The following is a 13247-nucleotide window of genomic DNA, read 5'->3' on the forward strand; positions in this document are numbered from 1 at the left end:
CGGGACCCTATTAAGGATGTGCACAGTGGTTTGGAGAGCATATCCCCATAGATACACTAGCAAGTTTGTAAAACTTACCATTGATTGCACCATATCCAATAGGGTATGATTTCTCCTTTTAGATACTCCATTAAGCTGGGGTGTATATGGAGGAGTTAATTGTGAGATGATCTCATTTTCTTTTAAGAACTCTTGAAACTCTGTACTCAAGTATTTACCTCCACGATTTGATCGTAGTATTTTAATACTCTTTCCAATTTGTTTTTCTACTTCATTCTTGAATTCCTTAAAGTTTTCAAAGGATTCAGATTTGTATTTCATTAAATATAAATACCCATATTATGACATATCACATATAAAGGTAATGAACTATTCAAATCCTTCCCTAGCTAAAGTATTGAATGGTCCACAGACATCTATATTTATGAGTCCTAGTAGTTGTTTAGCTCGCTCTCTTTAATTCTTAAGGAGAAACTTGGTCATCTTACCTTGGAGACATGATTCATAGGTTGGATAGGGTTCAAAACCCAATGAGTCTAGAATCCCGCTTTCTCGAAGCTAGGTCAATCTTCATTCTCCTATATGACCTAATCTATAACACCATAGAACTTTAGGATTTGCTTGAGATCAAGTTCTTTTATTTGAAATGGCATTGATTGAAGCATAATCATTTTGTTCCAAGACATACAAACCATTTGTATTTACAACTTTTCCAACTAATATATTTTCAAAATATATTGAACATTCATTTATGTTGAACTGTATTACGTAACCAAATTTACATAAAGCAGATATGTAAATGATGTTCCTACTGGCTTTATCAAAATATAACACTTTATACAAATTCAAAACATGCCATGAAGGTAGTCTTATTGAGCAAGTCCCAATGGCCTTGGCAACAACTCGTGCCCCATTTGTCATTCTCAAAATGATCTTGCCCTTTGTCACCCCTGAATTATTCTGAAGTACTTGCAAAGACATACAAACATGAGATGTTGCTGCTGAATCTAGTATCTAGGAATGATTATCTGAATTAATACTCAATTGAAATTCAATCATAAAACATTGGTTCATACCTGCTTTAGCCTTCTTCAAACTATCCAACTACTAAGGTCTGTTCCTCTTCCAATGTCCATCCACCCCACAATGGAAACATTTTCCTTTTAGCTTGGCCTTTTCATCCTTTGTCGCTTCCTTTTTGAAGTTTCTTTTCTTAGGTCCAACTTTTGGCCCTCTCTTCTATTGCTTTTTGTGCCTTTTATTGGCCCTACTGGTGGAGGCAGCAAAGACATTCTTATGTCCTTTCCCTTTCATATTCTGCATATGGAATTCTTGAAGCTCAGTAAGCAACTTAGGGAGAGTTCGCTCAATTCTATTCAGATTGTAGTTAGTTATGAACAGTTTATAAATTGGGGGAAGGGATTGTAGAATCAAATTCACTTTAAAGCAGTCTGGCATGACCACCCATACAAATCCAATTGTCCTAATCCATTGATCATCTTAATTGTATGATCATTTGGAGGTACCTCTTCCCTCAGCTTCAAGTTAAAAAGGGATGCACATAAGTCATACTCAACCACTCTTGGATTTTCTCTATACAACTTTTGTAGAGCTGTGAGGATATCATAAGCATTTGAAACCTTTTCATGCTTAGTTTGAAGTTCTCTATTCATTGAAGCTAGGATGTAGTTTTGAGCCCTCCTACTATCCTCTTTCCATTTTTCAAAAGGATCCTGCTCAACTTGTGGAGCATCGGTTCCAATATCAAGTGGAAAAGGTGCTTCTAGCTAGGACATAAGCTATCCTGTCGAAATCCAGAACGATTTTGAGATTTCTTAGCCACTCCTTGAGGTTGGGTCCAGTTAATATGTTATTGTCCATTATCCTTAGGAGAACATTGTTGGCCATTTTTAATTAGTTATCATCACAATTTTAAGATGAAACTTCAAAGAAAAATAATTTTATTAGTATCTTGTAATATTTTAAAACCTTTTATTGCAATAATCAAATTAGCTCCCACTATTTTATTCGAGTCCTACACTCCCTTAGATAGGATCCAAAAATTTTCGTTGGATTAAATTTCTTAGTGAGTATTCAATTTCTTATTAAATTCAAATAACCTCACATAATAGAAATCTTGATTAATTAAGTTTAATAAGTAGGAAACTATTTTCCTTTTATATAAGTATACAAGATTTGATCTATATTCCTTGTCCTAGCTTCGGATACCTCATATAATAGAAATCTTGGTACCCTAGGCTAGTTAAATCCAAACCATTATGCTTTCTTAATATGACATTTTCATCATGTCCTCACATTATAGAAATCTTGGTCAAGATTAAAATATCCATCCATGAACAAGATCAACTTAATTCTATGGCATAAAGATCATATCCCTCACATAATAGAAATCTTGGGATATTAAAATTTATGTTAAAGAATTTAGTTATCTCATAATGGGAGACTTGAATGTAATAATTTTAATTAGGGAGTTTACATTGAACTTTAGTTAATTTTAACATGCTATGTTTAATTAACATTTCATACATATCACATATATGCACAAATTAAAGCATGTGGGTTGATCATGGGATTTTTCGAAAATACATCCTAAAGGTAACTATTTATCCTAATCCTATATATTCAATCGCATCATCATCTAGATGCTCTTCGGGTTTCCATCCAGCCGATTCAATTACAAATTGGATTTTAAGCATGCAGGCCCAATTAAAATAAATGAACATATAAAATTTAATTATTACATGCCATTTAATAAAAGAATATTACATAACCCTTTTGAATATTTTTGAAAACCAAATGGCACCCATGATCAAAATATTCATCCATCATATAAATAAATATTAATCCATCCATACCATATAAAATAAACAATTATTTAAAGGCATGAATATAAATTAACTCATAAATACATATATTTTAGCATCTATTTATATATACAGTAGAACCTCTCTATTAGGGGTGTTCAAAAGAACCGGTTGGAACCGGAACTAGCGGGTACCCTGGGTTTGGTTCCGGTTCCTACCCAGAACCAATCGTCAATGGGTAGGTTCCGGTTCCAAATTTTTGGAACCGTTAATGTGCGGTTCCGGTTCCGGTTCCTATAGTTAGAAACCGGAACCGGAACCATGAACCAGGAACCGAGACTAATATAAAATAAAATTAAAGATTAGGAGGGTTAATAAAAACTTTTGTAGAAAAAGTAATGTGAATACATTTATATTTATATTTCCTAATATTTAAAGTAAGTTGGTTTAACTTTTGAGAATCTACCTTTACAAAGTAATGGAGTTTGTAATTTTGAATTTATAATTTGTAATTTTATTTTTGTTAACAAGTGCCACGTGGGGGGGTATTTGTAAGTTTTTAAGGGTTTTTTTGCCATTTTAAAAACTTTTGGGGGGCCATGTAATTTTATAGGGTACCCAGAACTGGAACCGGAACTGTTGTTACAGGTTCTGGTTCTGGGTACCTAGGAACCGGAACCGTCGGTTCTGGTTCTGGTTTCAAATTTCAAGGAATCATCGGTTCCGGTTCCAGTTCCTTCTAAAAGTGCAGGGCACTCGGAACCGAACACCCCTACTCTCTATAGTCATAATGTTGGGACCAATTAAATTTATTACTATAAGAGGTTATAATTTAATAGAGGTGTAGTTACAAGAATTATTGCTTTGATTTCTTATTTTATAATTCATGTTTTAGCAGTATTATGATTTCAATTCATTGTTTTAGTAGCATTAGGATAGTACGGAAATGGATATCAAAGAGTTACTATAAAATTGGTGATTAGATTCGCATTTCACTACATAACAAATGATATTAATATCTTTCTTGATTTCCCAATAAGCAACAAGTCATTATGTTTACTGAAGAGAAATCATTATTGGAATTAAACAGAAGAGAATGGAGATAATCCTGATGATGATGTACGGAATACCAAAAATTTCATGCCAAGAAACTCTAACACATGTTTGAGACTAAAATATTTTGGCTTTAACAAGAAGAAGTTCATGCTGGCAGCTTATTATGTACCCGTAAGTTAAAAATGTAGTAAACAACCTCTAAAGTATAAATCATTATCCCAAACAACTTTAGATAAATATTTATTTCATCTTAAATTTTTAATATAACATAACATATATTTTTTGCGATAACGTATAATTATTACTATTGTAGAGTCAAGTTCCTTAAGATGAGACTTAAAAAAATATAACTTATTACAATTGTGAAATTTATTCTTATTTTAATAACTGACCCAAGTTGGACTAGAGTTCTACATACATACATACATACATATAGATATATATAGATATATGTGTGTGTGTGTGTGTGTGTGTGTGGTAATTTTTTGTGGGCAGGCAACAATTACCTCATTTTTAAGGAATTCATCATAAAAAACAATTTTTTCAATTTCCACCCTAAATAAATTTGATTTCTTATTTAATTAATAAACACATTTCAATTGAATTCAAAAATTACATGCATGACATAGAAAAATAGGTTACTTATTTGAACAAGAAATCATTTTATGACACAAGTCACAGACAATGTCATATTGCATCATCATTTTGAACAATTCAAAATCAAATTATTAACATTAAAAAAAAATTAGCCATATAATCATGTATTATAAGATAATTTAATCAAATTAAATATCATGCAAAATATTACCTCATCATGCATATCAATAATCCAATTCATCATATGAATTAATAAACTCATAACTTGATGATCCTAAGATTATTGTTTTTTCTTATGATTGGTAGGATTTTTAATACTTCTCATTGGATTTTGGCCTGAATTGTTATTTTTAATTACAGTCATTTTATGTTTCAGGCCTAAATCCTGTTTTGGAGAGAAACAAGCAAATTGAGCCGTTGGACCCAGTTTTGATCGTAGTTTAGAAGATCATAGAGGTTCTGAGGTTGATTGGAAGCACTCTTGAAGCTTGATTTGATCGAAAACCAAGAAGAGTGAAGATTCAAGTGAAAAGACAAGATGAGGCAGTTCCGTAAATTCAACCTAAAATAGAACTTACCCGCGGCGAAGAAAAGCTTCGCTGCTGTAACGGAAATTTTGTTTTTCTAAACGATGTGTTTTGCGTCTAAGGCTTATTGTCCAAGGATTTTAGGTTAATTTTAAAGAAAAGTAGTCTATTTTTTTATGGAGAGTTCGTCATTTTAAAGGATTTTGAAGAGAAGAGAGTTTTTGAAGATTTGTGCTCCAAATTAGAGAAGATTTCTCTCTCTCTTCCTTTGTTTTGTTGAACTAGTATTTCCATTTTGTTAATGTGATTTTGTTTTATCATGAGACTAATATGTTTAGTTAGTTTTGATGATCCTTGATTTTACTTGCTTAATCTATGATTTCTTTTGTTCTTGAGTTTATTGTTGTGATTAAGTGTTATCTCCGTTTTTATTGTTTTTTGGATGTTGGGTTTTCATCAAATAACTTGTTTGAACATGTTGAGGCTGAGAAGCAATTCATGTGTGGCTTTAGGGAGATACCTTTGGTTGAGCGAAAACTAAGATAGATAAACGCGACCTTAGTAATAGTTTAAGATTCTACATGCTTAAGAGAACGGAACTATTAAGTCCGATCTTTGGGTGCGGAGGTCTTAATAGTAATAGGTGGGATGGTATAACCCGAGAGGGATGCCAACATCTTAGGTAGATCGTTTTTAGTCATCACAATAGAATTTGAACAATTGGAATTTGTAGGTTAATTAGTTAGAACTTGTGAAGTTAAAAGCCCTAACTTCTTTGTTTTAAAAGTTTAATCCATGCTTTAATTATTGTTGTTTTAATTATTATTACCCAAAAAAAGTGTTGTTTTATTTCTGCCAAGTTTTAATACTTTTTTTAGTTTTAATTCATTTTGTCCCCATCAATTCAAATTCTTTATGTTCTTCATAGTGATAATTAGAAATATCAGTATTTAATACACAATCTCTGTGGGACATACTCATTTCACCTCTCTATTACTTTTTAAGACCGTTGCACTTGCCACTTTGCATGTATTTTAGCTAACCACACATCATAACTGTATTGCCATTAAATTTCCACCACTAAAGAGTTGCAACATTTGCACATACTTCAAACATAAAACCCTTTAATCAAATTAACGGGTAAAACTTTTAGCATGTCAAAGTTTGGAAAAAAAACATATGAGCTTTTAAAAGAATCATCTTCCAAGCATATTACATCAAAACATGAATGAAATGATAAAGTTTTTATGGCAAAAATTTAGTCATGGCCAAACATGACAAAGAAGATCAAGGGAGCCAAACAAACACATGCATGTAGTTCTCATACATCCATGCAATAACCATCATCCCTGATACATTATCACATTTTAACTTATCTAATCATAGAGCAAGATAAAAAAACACACTTTCTCAAGTTGCTTAATACTTCTTATAGATGATATATTAATTTATGTCATTACCATAAGCTGTTTACAAACTGTTTCAAAACATCCAATAAACTAATCACACACGCGCCGGACTTTGCATCTAGTTGAGTATTATTTAAAGAATTTTGACAATAAAAAAGTTTAATTTTAATTCCTTAGAGTACAGAATGCCTGCTTAAAAAAAAAAAAAAAAAACACAACTTGCCGACATTTATCATTTGAATCACATTTTTATTTCTTATTACAACTTATTTAACCTTATTATTTTAAAGCAATAAAACTATACTTACAAGTTTTTTATACAACCTGAGATGATAGTTTGTGATTGGTCGTTTAACATTTGGATAGACCGAAACCTTTTACGAGATGATCAATTGTAGTTGTCACACTCAGGATTGTATAAAAAATGTTGTATAAAATTGTAAATGTAGTGATGGTCATTAAGAGTCAACCAGCAGCAGTGACGAAAACTTAGATACATTTCCACTCACTTATCCACTCCCCTCCTCATTTTTTAATCTCACATCAATATGATCCTCCTCGCCTTTCGCTGGAAAATATTCCCTTCAGATTCTGCCATACTATTGTCTAAACAACGCCAGTTTGGGGTGTAACAAGGCTTGGCGCCGGACCGATATTGCCGTCGATTTTGGCTATAAATGTGCCGCCTGAGAGCCTTTCTTTCCTGAGTTCACAGTTTGCTCGATGCTCATTGCTCGGTAAATTCCATTGGTTACCAATCTGCAAAAATCAACACAAAAATTTAGACATGAATTACCGCAAGAAAGACAAAAAAAGGGATGAGTTCTTTTAACGTAAATGGTCAACATAAATTTTCATCCATACAATCCAATGATTTAAGAGTTGATGAGATCACAATGAAAATAACGACCTCCAACTTTCATCTTATATTCAATAGAATGAAATATTCATGTCAGCGAATTATCATCTCATTTAAGTTAAAATTTTAAATAAGAAGATCTTATCCCAAAAAAAAAGGGCTATTTTGTGAGGAGCATCACCTCTAGCATTTCCCCGATTATGATGACAAAAGCGTTTGGTACGGTTTAACGGGGACCCAGATGCCGCTTTCTTGATTGAAGCCTTCCATTTCATTGAGCTGAAGAGAATTGTGAGGCCGACATTGTCAGAGTGAGATTGAGCCCATAACGAGCTCTGGTTGTGGACATGGCGGGTAGTAGTTTAATCTTATGCCTTGTATTCCTTCTTCAAAAAATCTTTAATGTCATCGGCTTCCATTTCTTAACGCTTTTGCCATATGGTTCAGATTTCATGGCTAGAATTTTTAATTCGGCCGAATAAGCTTTCACTATCTCACTTATGTAAGCAAACGAAGTTCAGGATTTTCATGGCTAGAATTTTTATTCTGCCTTCCTGTTCAGCATTAAGACATAAACAATAAAAATTCTCTTCAATTAACCAATTACGTAATTTTGTTAAATATTAAGAGTGTACATCCTAGTATTTTAAAATGCAGAATTTAGATAAATTGAACAAAACTTCGTTGCGGTAGATAAATATCTCTCTGAAGTTAAAAGAACAGATTGATAGAAGAAACCTGAAGGGAGAGGGAGCTTGGGGTAAATTGGGTTTCCTCAAATTGGGGAGGCTGATAACAAAAAACGCGTCTGACCAATTAAGCTTCTGCTCCGGATACAACAAACGCCTCCCCAAATCTTCTATTCTCCTGGTTCTTTCCACACTTCTTCTTCTTCTCCTCCATTGGCAGAATTGAGAACTTCCTTCAGTCTCTGCCTTCAGTTTCTCCAGCAATGAACTGTCTCATCCTGGTTTATTAACTGCAAATTAAACATTTCCATCTTTACAATTCTATATAACAATTTCCTCGCATCAAGAAATTAACTTTTAATTTTTTAATTTTTGAGAATCTAAAAATATCTCGGCACTTGCTTTGCAAGCCCAATTTCGAAATCGGAGCCTCCGACAACCTTGTAATCTTTGGGAAGCAAGAAGGTGTTCATGAGGGGCTTTGACCCCAAATCTTGTGGGAGCAAACCGCAAACTTGACCATCCAGCTAGTTCTTATGGACGCGTCAAGATATTAATGAGAATGATTTTAAAAAACTGGGATGTATACAAGAGAGAATGATTAAACCTGAAAGAAAACCCATTCTTTGAAAGCATGGTGAAACTTGTCGAGTTCTGAATCCATGGAATCTGGAGAAAGCAGCTTTGACATGTCGGTAACGGGAACTTGAGGCAAAGAAGAAGTGACGTTGGATAAGGAAGGGGAGTCTTGATCGGGACGAACATAACGTGGTGGAACTGCAGCCAGAGACTCGTTTGCCAGCTCCTTAACACTAGGCACAGGGGAAGATTTCCAGGACGTTTTTATTGTTGCCTCCATGGATGAACGATCGATCTTCTTTCCAAAAGACTACCGCTCTTTCTGTTTATATAGACAGTTTTTCTTTTAAATTATTGGTCAGACGATTGGAATTAATCATCGAGTAAAGAGCCTAGATTCTAAGGTATGATATAATGACTAAAATTGTCTTTATACTATTTATTTTAACATTATATCATTTTTTTATATAATTTTTATTATGTTCGATATAGTATATGTCATAACTACATAAATTTTTAATTATTTTAAATTTTTAATATTATAATAAAATTTATGTGATTATAACATATACTAAATCATAATATTTATAAAATGATATAAAAAAATGATATAAATATAATATTATTTTAAAATTTAACAGAAAAATTTCAATTATTTATTTCAAAATTGTCTGGATTTACCCTTGACCAACCACGTGGTTTTAAAATCTAGGATAGATCTTGGATTCATCTAGAAGGAACGGTATCTTAGTATCTTGTCATTAAAGACTAAAATACCCTTGATATGAGGCTGACTGTATTGACTTAAAAATAAAATAGTAATGAATCTGTCAAAAATCTTTTTAAACATGTATCATTCATGAATTATAGGGTATGTTAATATATAATTACAAAAATCCCTTATCTGAAAGACATTTTCAAGGTTATATTAAATTAATCCTTCCGATGGGGTATATTGAATTACACAAAAAGTTGCAGGTGCAACATTTTTTTTTCAACAAATTATTGATCCATCAATACTAGAAAAGTTTGAATTCATCATCTTAATAATAATTTATCGTAAAGCAGTATTCACTACCTAATGTTTTTGTCTTTCTTTTTGATTTCATTTATTTATTTATTTTTTTAATCTGGGTTTATACAGATATTAAATAGATATTATTAAATTAAATACTATTTTAACTTGAAATTTTTAATATTAAGTTGAATTAAAATATTTTATGAACATAGTATTGATTAGGAATTATGTATTTGTCTGATACTTCATCCCCATCAAAACTCGCCTACTTTAATTAAACAGTCACATGGATTTAATTAAACTTTGGAGAAGTGCGTCAGAAGGAAAAAGATAAAGGAGAATTAACAAAATAATTTACGATTGCAAAGCATAAATTTCATGTACGTTGTATTTACGTGATCTTGATCAAACTCTCAATTGCATAAATTTTGTCTTCATTGTTCAAAAATAAAATACAGCTTATGATTGAAAGAAAAAATAAAATTTTAGATACGTATAACTCTTTTATGACTTATTTAGTAATTTTAATAAGACATAAAATTGTAATTAAAAACGTAATAATAATTGGGGTCTAAAGAGATCAAATGTGGGGGTCAATAGTATCACTCATTTTAAAAGTGGATTCATATAATTTTCCCTCCTATAAGATTGTTTATACTTTATATTAAACTCGTCTACTTGGTTTAGAAGTATAAATATCTCATATTTGGAGGTATATTTTGCACGAGGATGTTTGATACAAATGTGAGGATGTTTGACAGTTTGTGATATTATAGGGGTGTTTTTAATACTTTCTGAACAAAGCGAATGATTTTAATGGTTAACCATCTCACAGGGGGCAAAAAAAAATAATTTAAAAAAATATATATAAAGTCAGTCTTCTGTCGACCGAAATCCTATTATAGATACATATACATCATATTCATAATTGATAATACAATTAGAAAGTTGGCTTTTGTCAGATTTGACTTTCAATTTTCTTGCTGCAATTCTGGAAGATTTGGTGGAGAGGAAAGAATTTCCTTGATAAAATTAAATTTATTGTTCTAGAAGGCGAAAATGAGACAAGTCATTAGTTATTTGGTTGAAAATTTAAGGAAATTATTAATTGGTCCGCGTACAGGACAAACTTTTTGGTGGGTTTTTCCATCGTTGGGTTTATCATATACAGAACTTCATTAGAAAATTTAATGGTGAATTATTGATTCATTTTATGGAAGAAAAAAATGTGCTCATATTCAAAGCTTGTTTCACCGAGCTTATAAAAATTAGCTTATAATTAGTTAGTGCTTATAAAATAATTTGAGTTTATAAGCATTGAAATTTGAAATTTACGCAGTTACGTGTTTGGTAAAATATGATTTATAAATATATTTTATTATTAAAATGACTTAAAAAGATGCTAATGAGCGGTGAAATGATTTATATATTCCGTGATTTTATGGGTAGATTGTGTGAAATTCATGACTTTAATGGATTATTTTTATGCAAACTTCTTTATATATTTCTATTTTCAAGAATCACGGGTATGTGTATGAGTTTTAGGTTTTCAGACGGAAAAGTGATGATTTTATGCTCGCACGATGGTTGGAGGCCTTGGACGTGCGAAGAAAGAGAAACAAGATCATTGAGAGGAAAAGAAATGAAAAATAACTCGATAGTGCTGCGGCAGGGTCCGTGGCGCGAAAGAGTGATTAGGGCAAAAAGATTGTGCCACGGTGCCAAAGAGTTCTAAGGTTTGAGGGCGAATTCGATGCTGCAGTGCCACAAAATCATGCTGCAGCGTGGATCATGAAGAAAAGAAAAATTTTACCTTTTTCCAACTTCGACTTGAACTTGTACTTTCCCAAAAACACCCATAGCAAAGAAAAAGTATAAATAAGACATTGTAATTTATTTTAGGGATAATTCTCTTTGACCTAAATTGAGAGCTACTTTGTAGCAAGAAAGAGAAAGAGATTCTTTATAGGGTTTTGGATTATTGATGCTTTTGGGGGAATTGAGGTTTGTTTCTTTATATCAATATGTAACTAAATTCTTCTCTAGGGATCCAATGTAGCCTAATTGGAAGGCTTTGTTTTGAACATAAGTTATTGTTATCAATTTAATGGAAATCTTGATTCATTCATGTTATTAATTTAATCTTTAATTTTTATTATTGTGTGACGACACTTAATGTGGATTATTAGGTTGTATGTGTTGAGATTAGATATATATTATGTTTTAATCTTGAAGAACTCATGTAAATGAATGATTAGTACTCTGTGCATACGCCCAGACAGATGTGTCTTTATTCTTGATTTTAAGTATTCTTGTGTTTAATGGGTTTTTAATTCACAGGCTAGACTATACGCCCTAGTTAGTCTTGTGTTAAAAATACTAGGTTAATCCCGAAAGCCTTATAATAATATCTTGATTTAGTGAGTGTGAACCCTGGAGAGTGAATTGATAAAAAATGGATAGATGGTTGACATAGATTTAGATAGTTATGGTGGAATTGGAGCCCTAGATTTGGTCAATTGGGTTTTAGATAATTTTATAGTTGTTTAATTTTAGTTTTAATCAGTTGTTGCTTTTCAAGAGATTTTCCTTAATTCTTTATTATTAATTCTAGTTATTAGTTTTAATTGAATCATAGTTATTAGGATTAGTAAATTGCTTACAAATCTTTGTGGGATTGACCATTGCTTTTGCACACTAAACTACGATAGCGATTCATGCACTTGCGAGGTTATATAATTGTTCATCAAGTTTTTGGCGCCATTGTCGGGGATTTGTTTTAAGTTATTTAGTTTTCTTGATAACGTGTGCATTAATTATTGTTATTTAATTTAATTTGTATTATTCTTATTTGGGTTATTTTTTGTTTTCGTTTTCGTTAGTTTTTTTTGAATGCAAGGTGGTAGATCATTGGATAAAACCTATTTCCTTACGTTGATAGAATAGACTTGATTGGTCGAAAGAGAATGGAACCCAAGATTTCCAAAAATTCATCAGATTCAAGTTTCGAACTAGAGATAATAGCTGAATTATCTCGTCCTATGAAGGAGTATGCACGCCCGATTATAGGAACATCACCATCTTGCATAGTTCTGAATGATGCAGCAAAGAATTACGAGCTGAAGCATATTCACTTTCAGATGTTACCTTTATTCCATGGCATAGCCACAAAGGACCCTTAATGTTTATTCGTGTTTTTTATTCTACTGTTCAAACTTTTCCTTTACAGAGTTTGACAGAAGACCAATTGTGGATGCATTGCTTTCCTTACACATTGAAGGATGCGGCTAAGAGATGGTTCATGACTTTGGCCCCAGCTTCACTTACCATGTGAGATGCAGTTTACAACAGATTTATAAGTAAATTCTATTCTCATGCTAAGACTAAGGAATTGCAAGGTAAGATTGTCACCTTAGTCAGATAGAAGGTGAGCCGTTCCATGAGGCTTGGGAGCAATTTAAATTGCTTTTGATTCAATGTCCGCATCATAGATATCCTTTAGAATTGCCTAATCAATTTTTCTATGATGGACTGACACAGGCTTGCCAAGCCATAATTGACAATGTTGCAGGTGGTGTTATGGGAGAAAAGACTGTACAAGAGACATATGAGACATATGAGCTATATGAGATGCTTGGAGCAAATTCCCAGTAGAAAAGTGTTAAAGAAAGATCTAAAGGAATTTATG

At 32.1% G+C, this 13247-nt stretch overlaps 1 protein-coding gene across 1 annotated transcript; it reads right to left on the reverse strand.

Annotated features, from left to right (window-relative positions):
- Positions 1-7020: 7020 nt before the first annotated feature.
- LOC116117316 (protein SRG1-like) lies at positions 7021-8895 on the reverse strand. The gene is made up of 3 exons (XM_031403352.1): positions 8570-8895; positions 8232-8252; positions 7021-7173 (listed from the first exon to the last, which is right to left on the reverse strand). The coding sequence occupies exons 1-3, from the start codon at positions 8819-8821 to the stop codon at positions 7021-7023; spliced, it is 426 nt and encodes a 141-aa protein (XP_031259212.1). The 5' UTR covers positions 8822-8895.
- Between the last annotated feature and the right edge of the window lie 4352 nt (positions 8896-13247).

Source organism: Pistacia vera, unplaced genomic scaffold, assembly GCF_008641045.1.
Source record: "Pistacia vera cultivar Batoury unplaced genomic scaffold, PisVer_v2 Contig804, whole genome shotgun sequence".
NCBI lineage: Eukaryota > Viridiplantae > Streptophyta > Magnoliopsida > Sapindales > Anacardiaceae > Pistacia > Pistacia vera.